Source organism: Hippocampus comes, unplaced genomic scaffold, assembly GCF_001891065.2.
Source record: "Hippocampus comes isolate QL1 unplaced genomic scaffold, H_comes_QL1_v1.1 scaffold159, whole genome shotgun sequence".
NCBI lineage: Eukaryota > Metazoa > Chordata > Actinopteri > Syngnathiformes > Syngnathidae > Hippocampus > Hippocampus comes.
This window is the reverse complement of record NW_017805742.1, coordinates 269,921-282,214: the sequence shown is the minus strand read 5'-3', so window position 1 is coordinate 282,214 and position 12,294 is coordinate 269,921. Positions and strand designations below refer to the sequence as shown.

The window sequence follows — 12,294 nt, the reverse complement described above, 5'->3', positions numbered from 1 at the left end:
TGTGTGTGTGTGTGTGTGTGTGTGTGTGTGTGTGTGTGTGTGTGTGTGTGTGTGTGGCAGATGCTTTCAGCAGAGCCCTCTGGCTTATTGTATGTCCTCAACTCATGTGGAAGATGGCTTTTTGTCTTAACCGAGCGGGAACAATGTGGATGTATTTAAAAAAGAAAAAAAAAAAGACAAATTTAAGATTTATGGCTCATAACTGGAGCTTGAGGAGGAGACGCTATTGTAAGAAAATTGCATCAGGAAAACATTTAACCACATGCAGATCCATCCCTCTCCCTCCCCCACCTCGAGTTGCTCCTCATCAAAAATGTATCAGCCAGGCTACACCTGATCGTCTGGAGCACATCTTGCTGGAGGCAAGTTCAGCTCCCCCAAGCCCACAGCACAAAAAAAAAAAAAAGAAAAAGAAACGGGACAGACGGAAGCAATGGAAGGTCGCTAGCTCAAAATTGTTTCGGTCCTGAATCCTTTCAGGAAACGGTAATGAAATTAAACCCAATAATCCGCAGTTTCGGGTCAATAGGTGGAGCCCAGAGTTCAAAGCAAACACGGCGAAGCAGCATTTCGCTGTTCATCGGCAAAAAGTGTTTAACAGCGTCGGCAACGACTTTAAGTCACGATTTGGTGTGTCGCGCGATTAAAACCGTCACTCCCTCCTTAGCCCTGGATATGATGAAATAGCTCATTCAATCTAAAATGGGTGATTTCCTGTTTCATTTGGCGCATGGTTACTCAAGACCACCGTTCCTTGAGTGTCCTTTTTACGATGAACACGGCCACTAAATTTCGTGTCGATGAGCAAACCTGATATTCGGGCCAAAACAAATGTCACTTTCAGTTCTGTGGTGACTCCGCAAAATAATGAACACACTTGCCCCCCAACTGTCCAGGATACACGCTTCCGGTTGGAGCTCATACGGGACAATTCTTGAGTGGGAGTTTGTGAAAAGTACAAACACTATGATGGGACAAATGGTCTACATTCCATACAAAATATAGATACAGTATCTAGCTAGCTGCTAGCTAGCTAGCTACAGTTTCTCTGTGTGTGTGTGTGTGTGTGTGTGTGTGTGTGTGTGTGTGTGTGTGTGTGTGTGTGTGTGTGTGTGTGTGTGTGTGTGAGGAGTGGGGGTGTACTGTATAGAAAGCAACGTAATTTTGAAGCAAGTGGGTCGCGTTGCATTTGAGAAGAAACCATTTGTCGGTCAGGAAAAAAAAATTGCTACAGGATTGCAGCGCTTCATTCAGGCTATAATATAATTGACGTCAAGTATGTCAATGCATTTTGAGATCACAGCTAAAGTGTGTGTGTGTGTGTGTGTGTGTGTGTGAGGAGTGGGGGTGTACTGTATAGAAAGCAACGTAATTTTGAAGCAAGTGGGTCGCGTTGCATTTGAGAAGAAACCATTTGTCGGTCAGGAAAAAAAAATTGCTACAGGATTGCAGCGCTTCATTCAGGCTATAATATAATTGACGTCAAGTATGTCAATGCATTTTGAGATCACAGCTAAATATTACCCTGTGCGGCGCGGATACTAAATGGCTATGGGGGGTTTACCGTAGTTATTTTCTGCACAGATTCCGTCAACCCAAACGAACCGTCCGTTACGTAAACACCGTCACAACCAGCGTGCGACTTAAGAATAATGACGCAGCCGATGCGCCATCATTCTTTTTATACAGAGTGAGCGGGTTTGAGACGCGCTGTGCGAATCAGACGCCTGGCCGCACACTGACCTTTCGCTGTTCATTAAAGCAAGGAGAGGGCTAGGGTCCCCGGTTTACCGCGAGCATCCCTGAATCCCTCGTGTGCCCGCGACAAAATGTCAGTGACAACGCCAGACAACACCAAAAGTAAGCAAAGGACAGCAACATGAGCTGTCGTGGAAGTACGAAACTGTGGGATGGACACCAACTACATTTTCTCGGTTGACTATTGGGAAAATTTACAGTGCGGTAGTTTAAACGTACGACGGCCTACTAGAGTCACCTTGTCAGGGAAAACTTTACATTTTATATTATTTTTATTCCTCTCTGTAGGTGACCCTAATACGTATATAAGGTACTGGAGAATTTCTGCAAATGTTCTGAACTCTTGTTTCCACCACATGGGAGTTGTGAAAGCATGGGTGTAGCGCAATTTCCCATAAATGATGTCATTTTTTTGTATTAATAACAATGATCCCTAATACGTATATAAGGTACTGGAGAATTTCTGCGAATGTTCTGAACTCCTGTTTCCACCACACGGGAGTTGTGAAAGCATGGGCATAGCGCAATTTCCCATAAATGATGTCTTTTTTTTTTGTATTAATAACAATGACAGCAATATATTTACAGAGTCAAATAATAAAATTTTTAAAACGAAACGCCAATTCAACATATCCACAAAATGCCATAAAAATTGACAATATGTCATATATTTACAGAGTCAAATAATAAAATTTTTAAAATGAAACGTCAATTCAAAATATCCACAAAATGCCATAAAAATTGACAATATGTAAAAAAAATAATCTATGTTAACACACAAATATTTCTAATTTGATGATGATGATCACTGTTATTATTTTCAATATGTATTCTATCATTTGGATCTGATCAACACTGGAAAAAATTTAGAATTCACACAGAAACTGTAACATTTTCGCCAGTAAAATGCATTTACTAAAATGATTACATTTGAGAAAATTGGTACCGTCAGAAAAACATTTTTACAGAAACTAATACACTTTAAAACACTTTTTTTTCATTTTTTCTTTTTTTATTGTATTTATCTAAATGTAAACTCCAAATTTAACATTTCTGACTGATCCTTCGCTCATAGGTGTTTTTTCGTATTTTGGTTGACAGGTCAGAATGATTAGGTTTCAGGTTTCTTTTTTCCAAACAATTAAAACATGAAAAAATGTAACTGGCCTGTTTCTGTGTTCTGTGTTACTGTAACTACAAAGGCAAAAAAAAAAAAGCCAGCAACGAGCAAAAGCAGAAGCGCAGAGATGAAGAGAGCCAAATAAAGGGGGAAACTGAACTTAAGAGAGAAAAAAACCCATAACAGGGCTCTTGGAGCACAACACTTAAATTGCCTCTCAGCGGTCTTACGGCCTGAAAGGAGGTGGCGTCTGTTGGAAAGGCATTCGACGGCTCCTCTTCACCCGGCTCCTTGTTGCACATCATCGCGCGACGAGAGCCGCAAGTTGTTCAAACGACCTTTGAGAAAAATGGGCCTCGAAAGTCGCACAGAACAACGCTGACTGTTCACTTCAAGATTTGCTCAAGTCTCGCAAGATTGGCTGGCCTGACAACAACTGCTGAAGTCACAAATGACTTAATGTCGCGCAAATTGGAGTCCAATTGAACATTCTCGAAAGAAAAAAAAAAAAACTCACCGATCAGGTGGCATAGATGAGCCTTCTAAGACTTGAGGAAATTTCGCGAGATTTGTCGGAGATTTTCCGACGTTTTCAATGTCCCTGAAGTCGGACAAAGCAAGAGTTCGATAGACCATGAAAAATATTCATCTAATGTCGCACAGGACTTCACTGATCAACCCTTTCAAGCCATGTTGAAGTCTCGCAAGATTAGCTGAATGATGAAGTCTCACGAGATTTGCAGAAGTTTGTAAAAAAAAAAAAAAACAAAAAAAAAAACAAAGCCGTACAAATCGGAGTTCAACTGAAATTTTTGAGAACGGGACGCTTCTACACTCACACAGAACTTCATTGCTAGAACCTTTCAAATTTTGCAGATTCGCTCAAGTAGTGAATACCCACAAAGTCAAAAAAAAAATCACAAGAGTTGCTCAAAAAATTGATTACAGTCTCAAAATCCCCTGAAATCCGATGAATTTGAGTTCAACTAAAACAGGTCTTGGAAAAATATGTCGACTAAGTCAGGAACTTCACTCATTTGCCTTCAAGCAGAAGTCTCCCAAGATGTATGGAAATCTCGGATTCCCCAAAAGTCTTCCCAATCAGAGTTCAACCTCCAAAACGACAGCATGAAAATGTTAACGGTTTATTGATACAGTCGCTCTGTCACGCAAAACATGCCGTCTGGAGCCCGGACCGGCGCTGATGGGAAGTCTTTGCCTCTTGATCCAGGCGCTCATTTGGCAGCGGAGCAAAGTAGTAAATGAAGAGCTTTGTCGGAAGGGGAGGAGGATGGTGGCTCGCAAGAGTGGAGAAAGACGAACACTCTGGCTCCGGCTCCATTTAAACTATGAGCGTCTTTATGGCCTTTCGGGCTTCAGGCCACTGCCGTCCATTTGTACGCTCCGTGACTGTCCATTTGATCAGCCTTTGTCCTGTACGCTCTGGGCTGGTCAGCTCATGTTTGAAAAAGCTGTTTAGCCACTCGAGTGTAAAAACAACCCGAGTGGTGTTGTGCTGAATAGTACAGTAAATGCAAGGAAGAGTTTAAAAAAAAAAGGAAATGTATAGCTAGAAGGCTATGAGGCTGAAAGAGCATGCTGGCGCATTTTGGCTGCCGCTTCTCCTTCTGAAATTTTTGTTGTGAGTGTTTTTTTTTTTTTTTTTTAATGGTTTACTTTCTTCAGGATTAATAGCCATACCTTGGCCAGAGGTAGAAGCTGGCCAAACTTTCACTTTTGTGTCACTCAGACTGCCACGTTTTTTTTTTGTGCTAGCTAGCTAGCACAAAAGCTAGCTAGCTAGCTCCGTCAAGTCGCCAGCTAGCGCTTGCAAGAGCCCGCCCTGATGGCTTAGGCAGACGACTCTCTACAGCACAGGTGTCAAAATCAAGGCCTGGGGGCCAGATCTGGCCCGCCACATCATTTCATGTGGCCCACGAAAGCAAATCAAGCATGTCAAGTTCCATGATGCTTGCAAAAGTCTGAACCAAAATTTCAAATTGTCACATGTAATCCACAATAACAGTCATTATTCTTGACTTCTGATTTTAAAACTAGTTATCCATCAATTTGTTGTGCGCTGTGTATGTTATATGTGCAGGTGATACAACATTTCTATGGTTTCCCAAAATTCATAACTTCACACCAAGGGAAACCGTAACTACAATGTGGCCCGCGACAAAAATGAATTTGACACCCCCTGCTCTACAGTGACCCAGCAGTCACGCAGTGGCCTCGGGTCACCGGGACACTGTTAATGTAGAATCCTGATAGATTTGAGTGTCCTGAAACGAGTTATGCAAATGTGATCTGTAATAACTATTATTATTAATCTAGAGTCCAAAAAGCCCTTGACATGCCGGGGGACAAGCGTATGTACAATGTACACGTTATGTAACTCATGCCATAGCTCCTCTCAACGATTATATTTATGGTAACCAACACCTTGCACAATAGAAATAAACAGAAAGAGAACCAAATTAATCCACAAAAAGTTGCAAAATACAGCGCTGCATATTGAAGTGAAGGCTTAAAGAGAACCGTGTGGTCCACTGGAGTCAGATAAAAAAACATCCATCGAATCGTTTCTCAGGCATCACATGCACTCAGCTAATTGTGTGTTCTTCTTTGTATCAGCATCCCGAGAGGCGGGCGCTGACTCCAATCAACTCCGTCTATCAGGCATCAATGTTTCAGAGCGCTGAAGCAGTGACCTTCCGTCTGTAATTAAACCTCCCCGACGGCACGAGCGCCTCGCCGCTATCTGATGAGCGATAGCGCAGGCGTTGCCCGCCCGTGAGCGCCGATATTGCCTCGTCTCGCCTCACCACACACAAGAGCGCCGAGGTTCATAGGCCAAACCCCGGCAGCTCACGTTGTACTGCAACTGACACCGTCGAGTCAAATCCTAACAATCTATGCTGCAATGCAACATGATTAAACTACTACCAGTGATCCTTCAACTAGTAAGTATTTTGAGTTTATCTCAGGCCCTTTATACTTGTGTGAAACTTAATGGTGCATAGTAGCGGTTAAATTTGTTACATAAGTAATCGACAAAGTAACTTGTCCATATAACACTCAGTCACGCTTTCAATTTCCATCTCCAAATAATCCACATAGTCACCATAAAGCACACGGCAAGCTAATTCAGAATCACCACCCTCTTACACAACATAAATGAACAGAGTAAATGAGTATAATGATGTGGAAAAAAAGAATCCACAAAGTCATCAAAACCGTCCACGGTGTGCCAAATAATGTATGGAGAGAACATTGGGTGTGGGCAATATACATGTCATATTTTTCATACGCAATAGAAATAAACCGATCTACCCGCACGGGTATTATGTGCAGGCTCAAAGTATAGTAAGTGACAGCGTCATACGATAATTGCGATTGTTCATCTTGACACATATTCATCCTTGTACAGTAGAAATAAACTCAAGAGTCAAAAAAGTACAAGGCACAACCCGGCCTTGTGCGTGTGCTTATGATTAACGTGATTGCTCCTCTCGCTGGTCAGTTATGACCCCCACAGAAAACAAGAAAAACACTTGAAATAATCCAAGCAGAGGTACATATACAGTATAAGCAATGTACTTCTCATAAAATGAATGCAATTGAATGTGTGTGTCATTTGTTTTTCAAAAAAAAGAAATTGTTTTGGCCCTAATGCAAATATCAGAATTAAGTAAAACACCCAAATCGCCCAGTATCTGTTTCATCCATTATGTATTGAACAAAATTGTAAATTTCAACATGAGGCATTTTCCGGTTTTTGGAACGAATATTGAGAAAATAAGTCATTGTTTTTATCTTTATGTTTGTTTGTTTTTTTGCTTGGAAAAACAACCTAAAAACCAAACAAATTAATGAATGACACACAGACTCATGCGCTCCTTTTATCCGCTACTTAATAACGGCCATTTGACAGAATGGAAATAAAACAGTACAACTTGCAATAATCCACGGACTCTAAAAATCCTTGTCACACGCGTGCATGTGTATAACAAACCTGATCATCCCTCTTGCCAGGAAACCACGATAACACCATTCTGCAGAATGGAAATAAACGCAACTGGAAATAATTCAAAGAGTTGGCGAAGAAAGTGTCTCACCGGGGAGTACATCACTTTCTATCGTGCCAAACTGCTTTGTTTCCAACACAGAAACATAAACTTGGAAGTCACCCACATACTGTAATATTTCAACTGTGCTACTTCATATTATTTTATGCGAATCCAATAGTTCAGTGACTTACAGCACCGCTGCGGTCCCTCTTTTGAAGAGATACTGTTTCAGAAATGAGAGAAGCGTCGGACTGGATCAACATCCTCTCTCCCCAGCCTGTGCGGAACTGCCTGCTTAGGTTAAGCTTCATCGTGAGGAAGACCTCCACATCCATGCCCCCCCCACCCCTCATCATCTGGAGCCTGTGCTGAACTGCATGCTTAGGTTAAGCTTCATCGTGAGGAAGCCCTCCACATCCATGCCCCCCCCACCCCTCATCATCTGGATGAGAAACAAGCTGGCTGGACTCCCACAAAACAGACCCCCCGGACAAGTCATGATACAGTAACCCCCCACTTCACACATACCCCAATTGAAACAAATACTGTATTGCGTGATACAAAATGATGGGAGAGCTGCAGAGTGGACTTTTGAAAAACTGGGAGACAGCTGTGTTGTGCAGGGGAGCGAGGCTAGCATGGCGGGTGGAAAAAACACAGTGGAAACAACAAAAGATTTAGCACCACCCAAAAAAAAAAAGATGGAAAAATTAAGATAGATAAAACGCACGCGTGGGGGTGGAGGGTGACCAAGGGAGCGCAGGGATGCTTACCTTGATTTTGTCAGGCAGATACTTGCATCTTTTTGTCTTCTTGGCAGCACATCGTATTAGAGAATGAAAGAAATAACAATAATAATAATAATTTATTATTATTATTATTCAAAAGTCAATTCTCCACCCAATACAGACGGATATGTACTCGCCGATTATGGAAAAATTAGGGGTTGGGGTGAAATGTGTGGAAATTAAATAAATTTAAAAAAAGCACCGTGTTGTTTAGCTAGCGTCAACCGTATCCGCCGCGTCGACGCCGTTCAAGCGAAAAGGAGGCGAGTAGAGAGGCGACGTCCTCATGGTTTTGCCGTCATTTGGTGGTGTTTGTTTGGTGTTTTTTTTTTTTTTTGGGGGGGGGGGGTCGGTCAAGGTAATAAAAAAGAAAGCGAAGGAAGGATGGAGGGATGCTCCTCTTCCTCTCTCCGGCAGGTTTCTCTGCTCCGCTTTCACTCACTACGGAAGCCTGAGGAGAGAGCAGTGAAAAAGAAAACCGCCTTTTGTCCTTTTTTTTTTAATTTATCCTTTCCTTTTATTTGGTATATGTACACTACTCAAACCCTGGCCATCATGCGTGCACATGATATTTTGGAATATCAGAAACTTGATATTAAACTATTAAAATATCGGATGGAATTCAAGGGAACAAATGTGATTATTCAAAAAAGAAATCTATCGATTTAAAATAAATAGTAGTAAAACTACTTTTACGGCGAGAGAAATATATTAGTAATCAAAATGTATCAACATGATGAAGGAAGGGAACATAATGAAGACAGCCATTATCAGGAGGAGCACAATTTTTTTGGGGGGAGACTGTTAGTAAAAGCTCAACATTGAGGGAGCTGCAGGAATTTACTGTCTTCTTTATCCTTCGGTATGGTTTCTGTGGTAGGATGGCAGGATGGAAGCAAAACATCCAAGATCTGTTTTATTTTCAAAAGCACACTTGAAATCTCCCCCAAAACATGGGAAAATGTGTTATCGTCGACAATCAAGGTTGGACTTTTTGACAATAATTCTAAAAGGTATGCTAAGGTGCAAACATAAAAATATCATAGCAACACAGATTGCATAGTGGGGGCTTAAGCGTTGTTTTTGATTAAGAGTAAGTGAACAGTTCCAAATAGTAGTCAGAGTTAGACAAATCCTTCAAGCCTCTCCTCGAAAGCAAAAAATAATAATAAAATAAAATATCAAAACACCCCTACGAGCACATCTTGACTTTGCTTTGTTTATTAGACACTATAAATGGCGGTGATGAGCTTCCCATTGCGTTTGAATACAAAATTGCAAACAGCCACATCCTCAGTTTCAGTTTAAAAAAAAAAAAAAACATGACCTCGGTTCAGATATTTTTGGTTCCCCTCTCAAAGATATTTTCAATAGAATGTGCAGGTTACATTATTGGCGAAAAACGGTCTTACAAAAACCTGAACAGGGGGGTGTAAACTGTCCATATCAACTGCAGATATACACAGCAGGTAGGGAGAGCTCCATCGGTGGGGAGAGAGCTCTAATTTAAATATAGAAGTTTTTTTAGGGGGTAAATGAACGTAGCCGCAATGGCGTACAGTTGAGCCAACATCAGCACGAGTATGTTGTAGTTGCGCCATCTACAGGATAGGGGATATCACTGCAGATTTTGGCTGATGCCTCGTGCAGCAGAGTGCAACGTAATTGGATGGTTTTATTTTACACCCACAGACATTTATGAGGACACGATGAACTGTTTCTTATTTTTATTGGACATTGACTTTCTTGTCACCATCACATCAACATAACTACATACACACACACACGCGCGCGCGCGAGCTCGCACACACACTCACGCCCAGAGTACCAACTGAACAAAATATGGAGTGTTGGTACACAAATTGCTTCCACGTTAATCATGTCAGGAGGGGGTGGAATCACATTTGGAACATTTATGACAATGACAATTAAATCCACTTTAATCGTCTTTCACAACTTCAGGATAATTTACAAGGAGGAGATTCGTCGTTTGGTTAGCCTAGTCTGTCAGATTGATATCGTACATACAGCATTTCACCTACAAGCTTGCGCAATTAAGCTTTGCCCAATTAAGGAATGATAGAATTACTAGAAACGAGGACACGAACGGTGCTTAAAAAAATGAGAAAAAAACCCAATAGACATTCATAAGGAAGAAAAAAACAATTAAAAGTAGTTCTACATTTCAATTTTACACAATTTATTTGTACATGGTCATCTGGAATCTAGTTCATATTCACATTTCTGTCTGCTTCTGATGATTCAGGCTCATTTATGTGAATTCACAAGTGGTCCACACCTTGGAATGAGCCAATAATGTCCGATTTCCTCTTTCATTTCAAGCATGGCACCGTAAGACTTTTTTGTGTGTCCAGTCATGATGAAAATGTCCACCTAATTTCTCACTGATTGGTGACATTGGTGTCTCGGGTGAAATACTCTTAACTTTTTAGGAGGCACAACTGAGTAAGCAGGTCTCTGACAGACCAGGAAACAGCAATGAAAACAATGCTAAGCAAGCTCATGCTTCACAGGAGGAAAAAAAAAAACATACACGCATCCAAAACAAACACACACACAATATGTTCAAATACTCCATTGTCATTTTAACCATCATTCATAAAGAGTGTGAAGAAACAGTGATTCTTCGTGAAATGACAATTCAAGACAATACACGGCAAATAGAACATTTAAATAATTTACGGTGTATTATTTACACATCTTATTTTTCCAGCGGTGTTGTCATCTTCCTCTTGTCCTCTTCTAGTCGCCCATCTTTACCTTTGACGTCTTCAGGGGAGAAGAAACATACAAGTGTCAAAACGCTTGCATACTTTTCATTTTCTATTCAGTTTTGACCTGGAGTAAGACAATCCGATAACAGTACAATTATTCACTTTGTGAGTACCCACCGATAAAGAGTACCGATACTTCAAGTACTTTTGTGATACATACACTTTAATTGAACACAATAACAAAACTTCTCTTTCTGAAGCAGATGATTTGCCAACTGTTGCAGTATAGCGCCAACTACTGTCGAGGAGGACCTAATGTCGGATTTAGAGGGGGGGTTTTTGCCTCAAGTATTGGTGGCTGGTATCGTAATATTCAACAACTACATGATACCCAAGGCTGGTGTCAGTCCAATATGTGATACGCACTTAGCGCTACTTCATTTTCACAGAAAAGGGAATGGTATTTTTTTTTACAGGTGAATTCCTTGCGCCTGTGTCATGGCAACCTCTGACTTGTGTTCCATATGCTTTATGCTATTCTTAAGATGTTTTTCTTTTTCAAGATTCCCCCACGAACCAATCACAAACCAACATGTGCATGCACAAATGTGGTGGATATACAGAGAGTTCAAGCTCCCCCTCGATCTCTTACTACTTTGTTCTCATTAACAATTAAGACGCGTACCGTTTGACAATTTTAAGTTTCCCACCTTTACCACAATTTTCTGAGATTTAACACACACTGCTAAAAATACATTTTCATACTGTAGACATGAGTCAAATATGACTCAAACACTATCTAAATACATCCCGATTCCAAGTCAATGTCACAGTGGCGTTGCTCACCTGCAGGATGGCCACAATCACGCCAAAGAGGCCGATGGCGCTGCCGAAAATCTCCACGATGAGGATCTTGACGAAGAGGCTGGCGTTCTGAGCGTCGGCCAGCGCCGCCCCGCTGCCAACGATGCCCACGCAGATGCCGCAGAAAAGGTTGGAGAAGCCCACCGTTAGGCCTGCACCGAACATGGAGTAGCCTGCTCACACGCAAAAAGACAACACGGCTTGTTGGCGTCATGGGACTGATGAAAATGGGATGCCCTGTGAGTCACTTTGATTTCAGAGCCGCTATTCTGTCACCCGTTCGGTTGGATGGCTCTTACCGGCTTGGTAGTTCCTTGCACCGATGGTCTCTGGAGTTGTTCCACTGAAGTTCTGCAAGATTAAAGAAAGTATTTTAGAATCTTGTTTAGATAGCTAAATGATATATTTTAGATTATATCATGTAAAAAGTGGAATCTGAAGTTTACCTCAGCCATGTTACTGATGACAATGGCCATGATGATGCCATAGATTGCGACAGCTTCACAGAAAATGATGCTAGGCAAGACAATCAAAAAATGTTGAATTAATAGCTGAAAAGTTCAAAAAAAACTTTTTGGAAAAGCTTCATGTAAAAATAATTTTTAAAACGAATTTATATGAGCTAGACATCAATTTTTCATACATGGCAATGGCGAGTGATGAAAAAAGCGGAAAGGGGCGTGGCCTGGACGGGGCGTGGCCTGGAAGGGGGCGTGGTTACTTACAAAAGTGGCACTAAACATGCTGAAGATGAAGTGTATTAAATTTACACAGTTTGAAAATTGAACAGAAAAAAATCCCAAGATCGCCACTATTCTTTCAAGTGAAAATTTGTTCAATTTTGCCTATGCATTCCTGGTGAGCACCAATATGTAACTCCAAATTTGCTGCTCAAAATCAAAACTAAAAAAGTAAACACATTCCCTGCCATATTTAAGATTTGTTCATGACTTGTA

General features: G+C 41.2%; 2 protein-coding genes across 3 annotated transcripts in view; both read right to left on the bottom strand.

The window, feature by feature from the left end:
• The window catches only part of b4galt2 (UDP-Gal:betaGlcNAc beta 1,4- galactosyltransferase, polypeptide 2), a 67,039-nt gene extending 58,850 nt beyond the window's left edge, over nt 1–8,189 (bottom strand). The window contains exon 1 of one of the 2 annotated variants that reach the window (XM_019883660.1): nt 7,725–8,189. The gene's annotated coding sequence lies outside the window, so the exon portion shown is untranslated. Of the gene's footprint in view, nt 1–7,142; nt 7,251–7,724 lie in introns of those variants that run through there. The other variant, XM_019883661.1, reaches the window with a different exon arrangement.
• Nucleotides 8,190–9,451: 1,262 nt separating this feature from the next.
• The window catches only part of atp6v0b (ATPase H+ transporting V0 subunit b), a 6,515-nt gene continuing 3,672 nt past the window's right edge, over nt 9,452–12,294 (bottom strand). Inside the window, exons 5-8 of the mRNA XM_019883670.1 lie at nt 11,785–11,854; nt 11,638–11,689; nt 11,321–11,511; nt 9,452–10,529 (exon numbers count right to left, since the gene is read on the bottom strand). Of these exons, the coding sequence (XP_019739229.1) occupies nt 10,503–10,529; nt 11,321–11,511; nt 11,638–11,689; nt 11,785–11,854 (340 nt within the window). The 3' untranslated portion in view covers nt 9,452–10,502. The remainder of the gene's footprint in view (nt 10,530–11,320; nt 11,512–11,637; nt 11,690–11,784; nt 11,855–12,294) is intronic.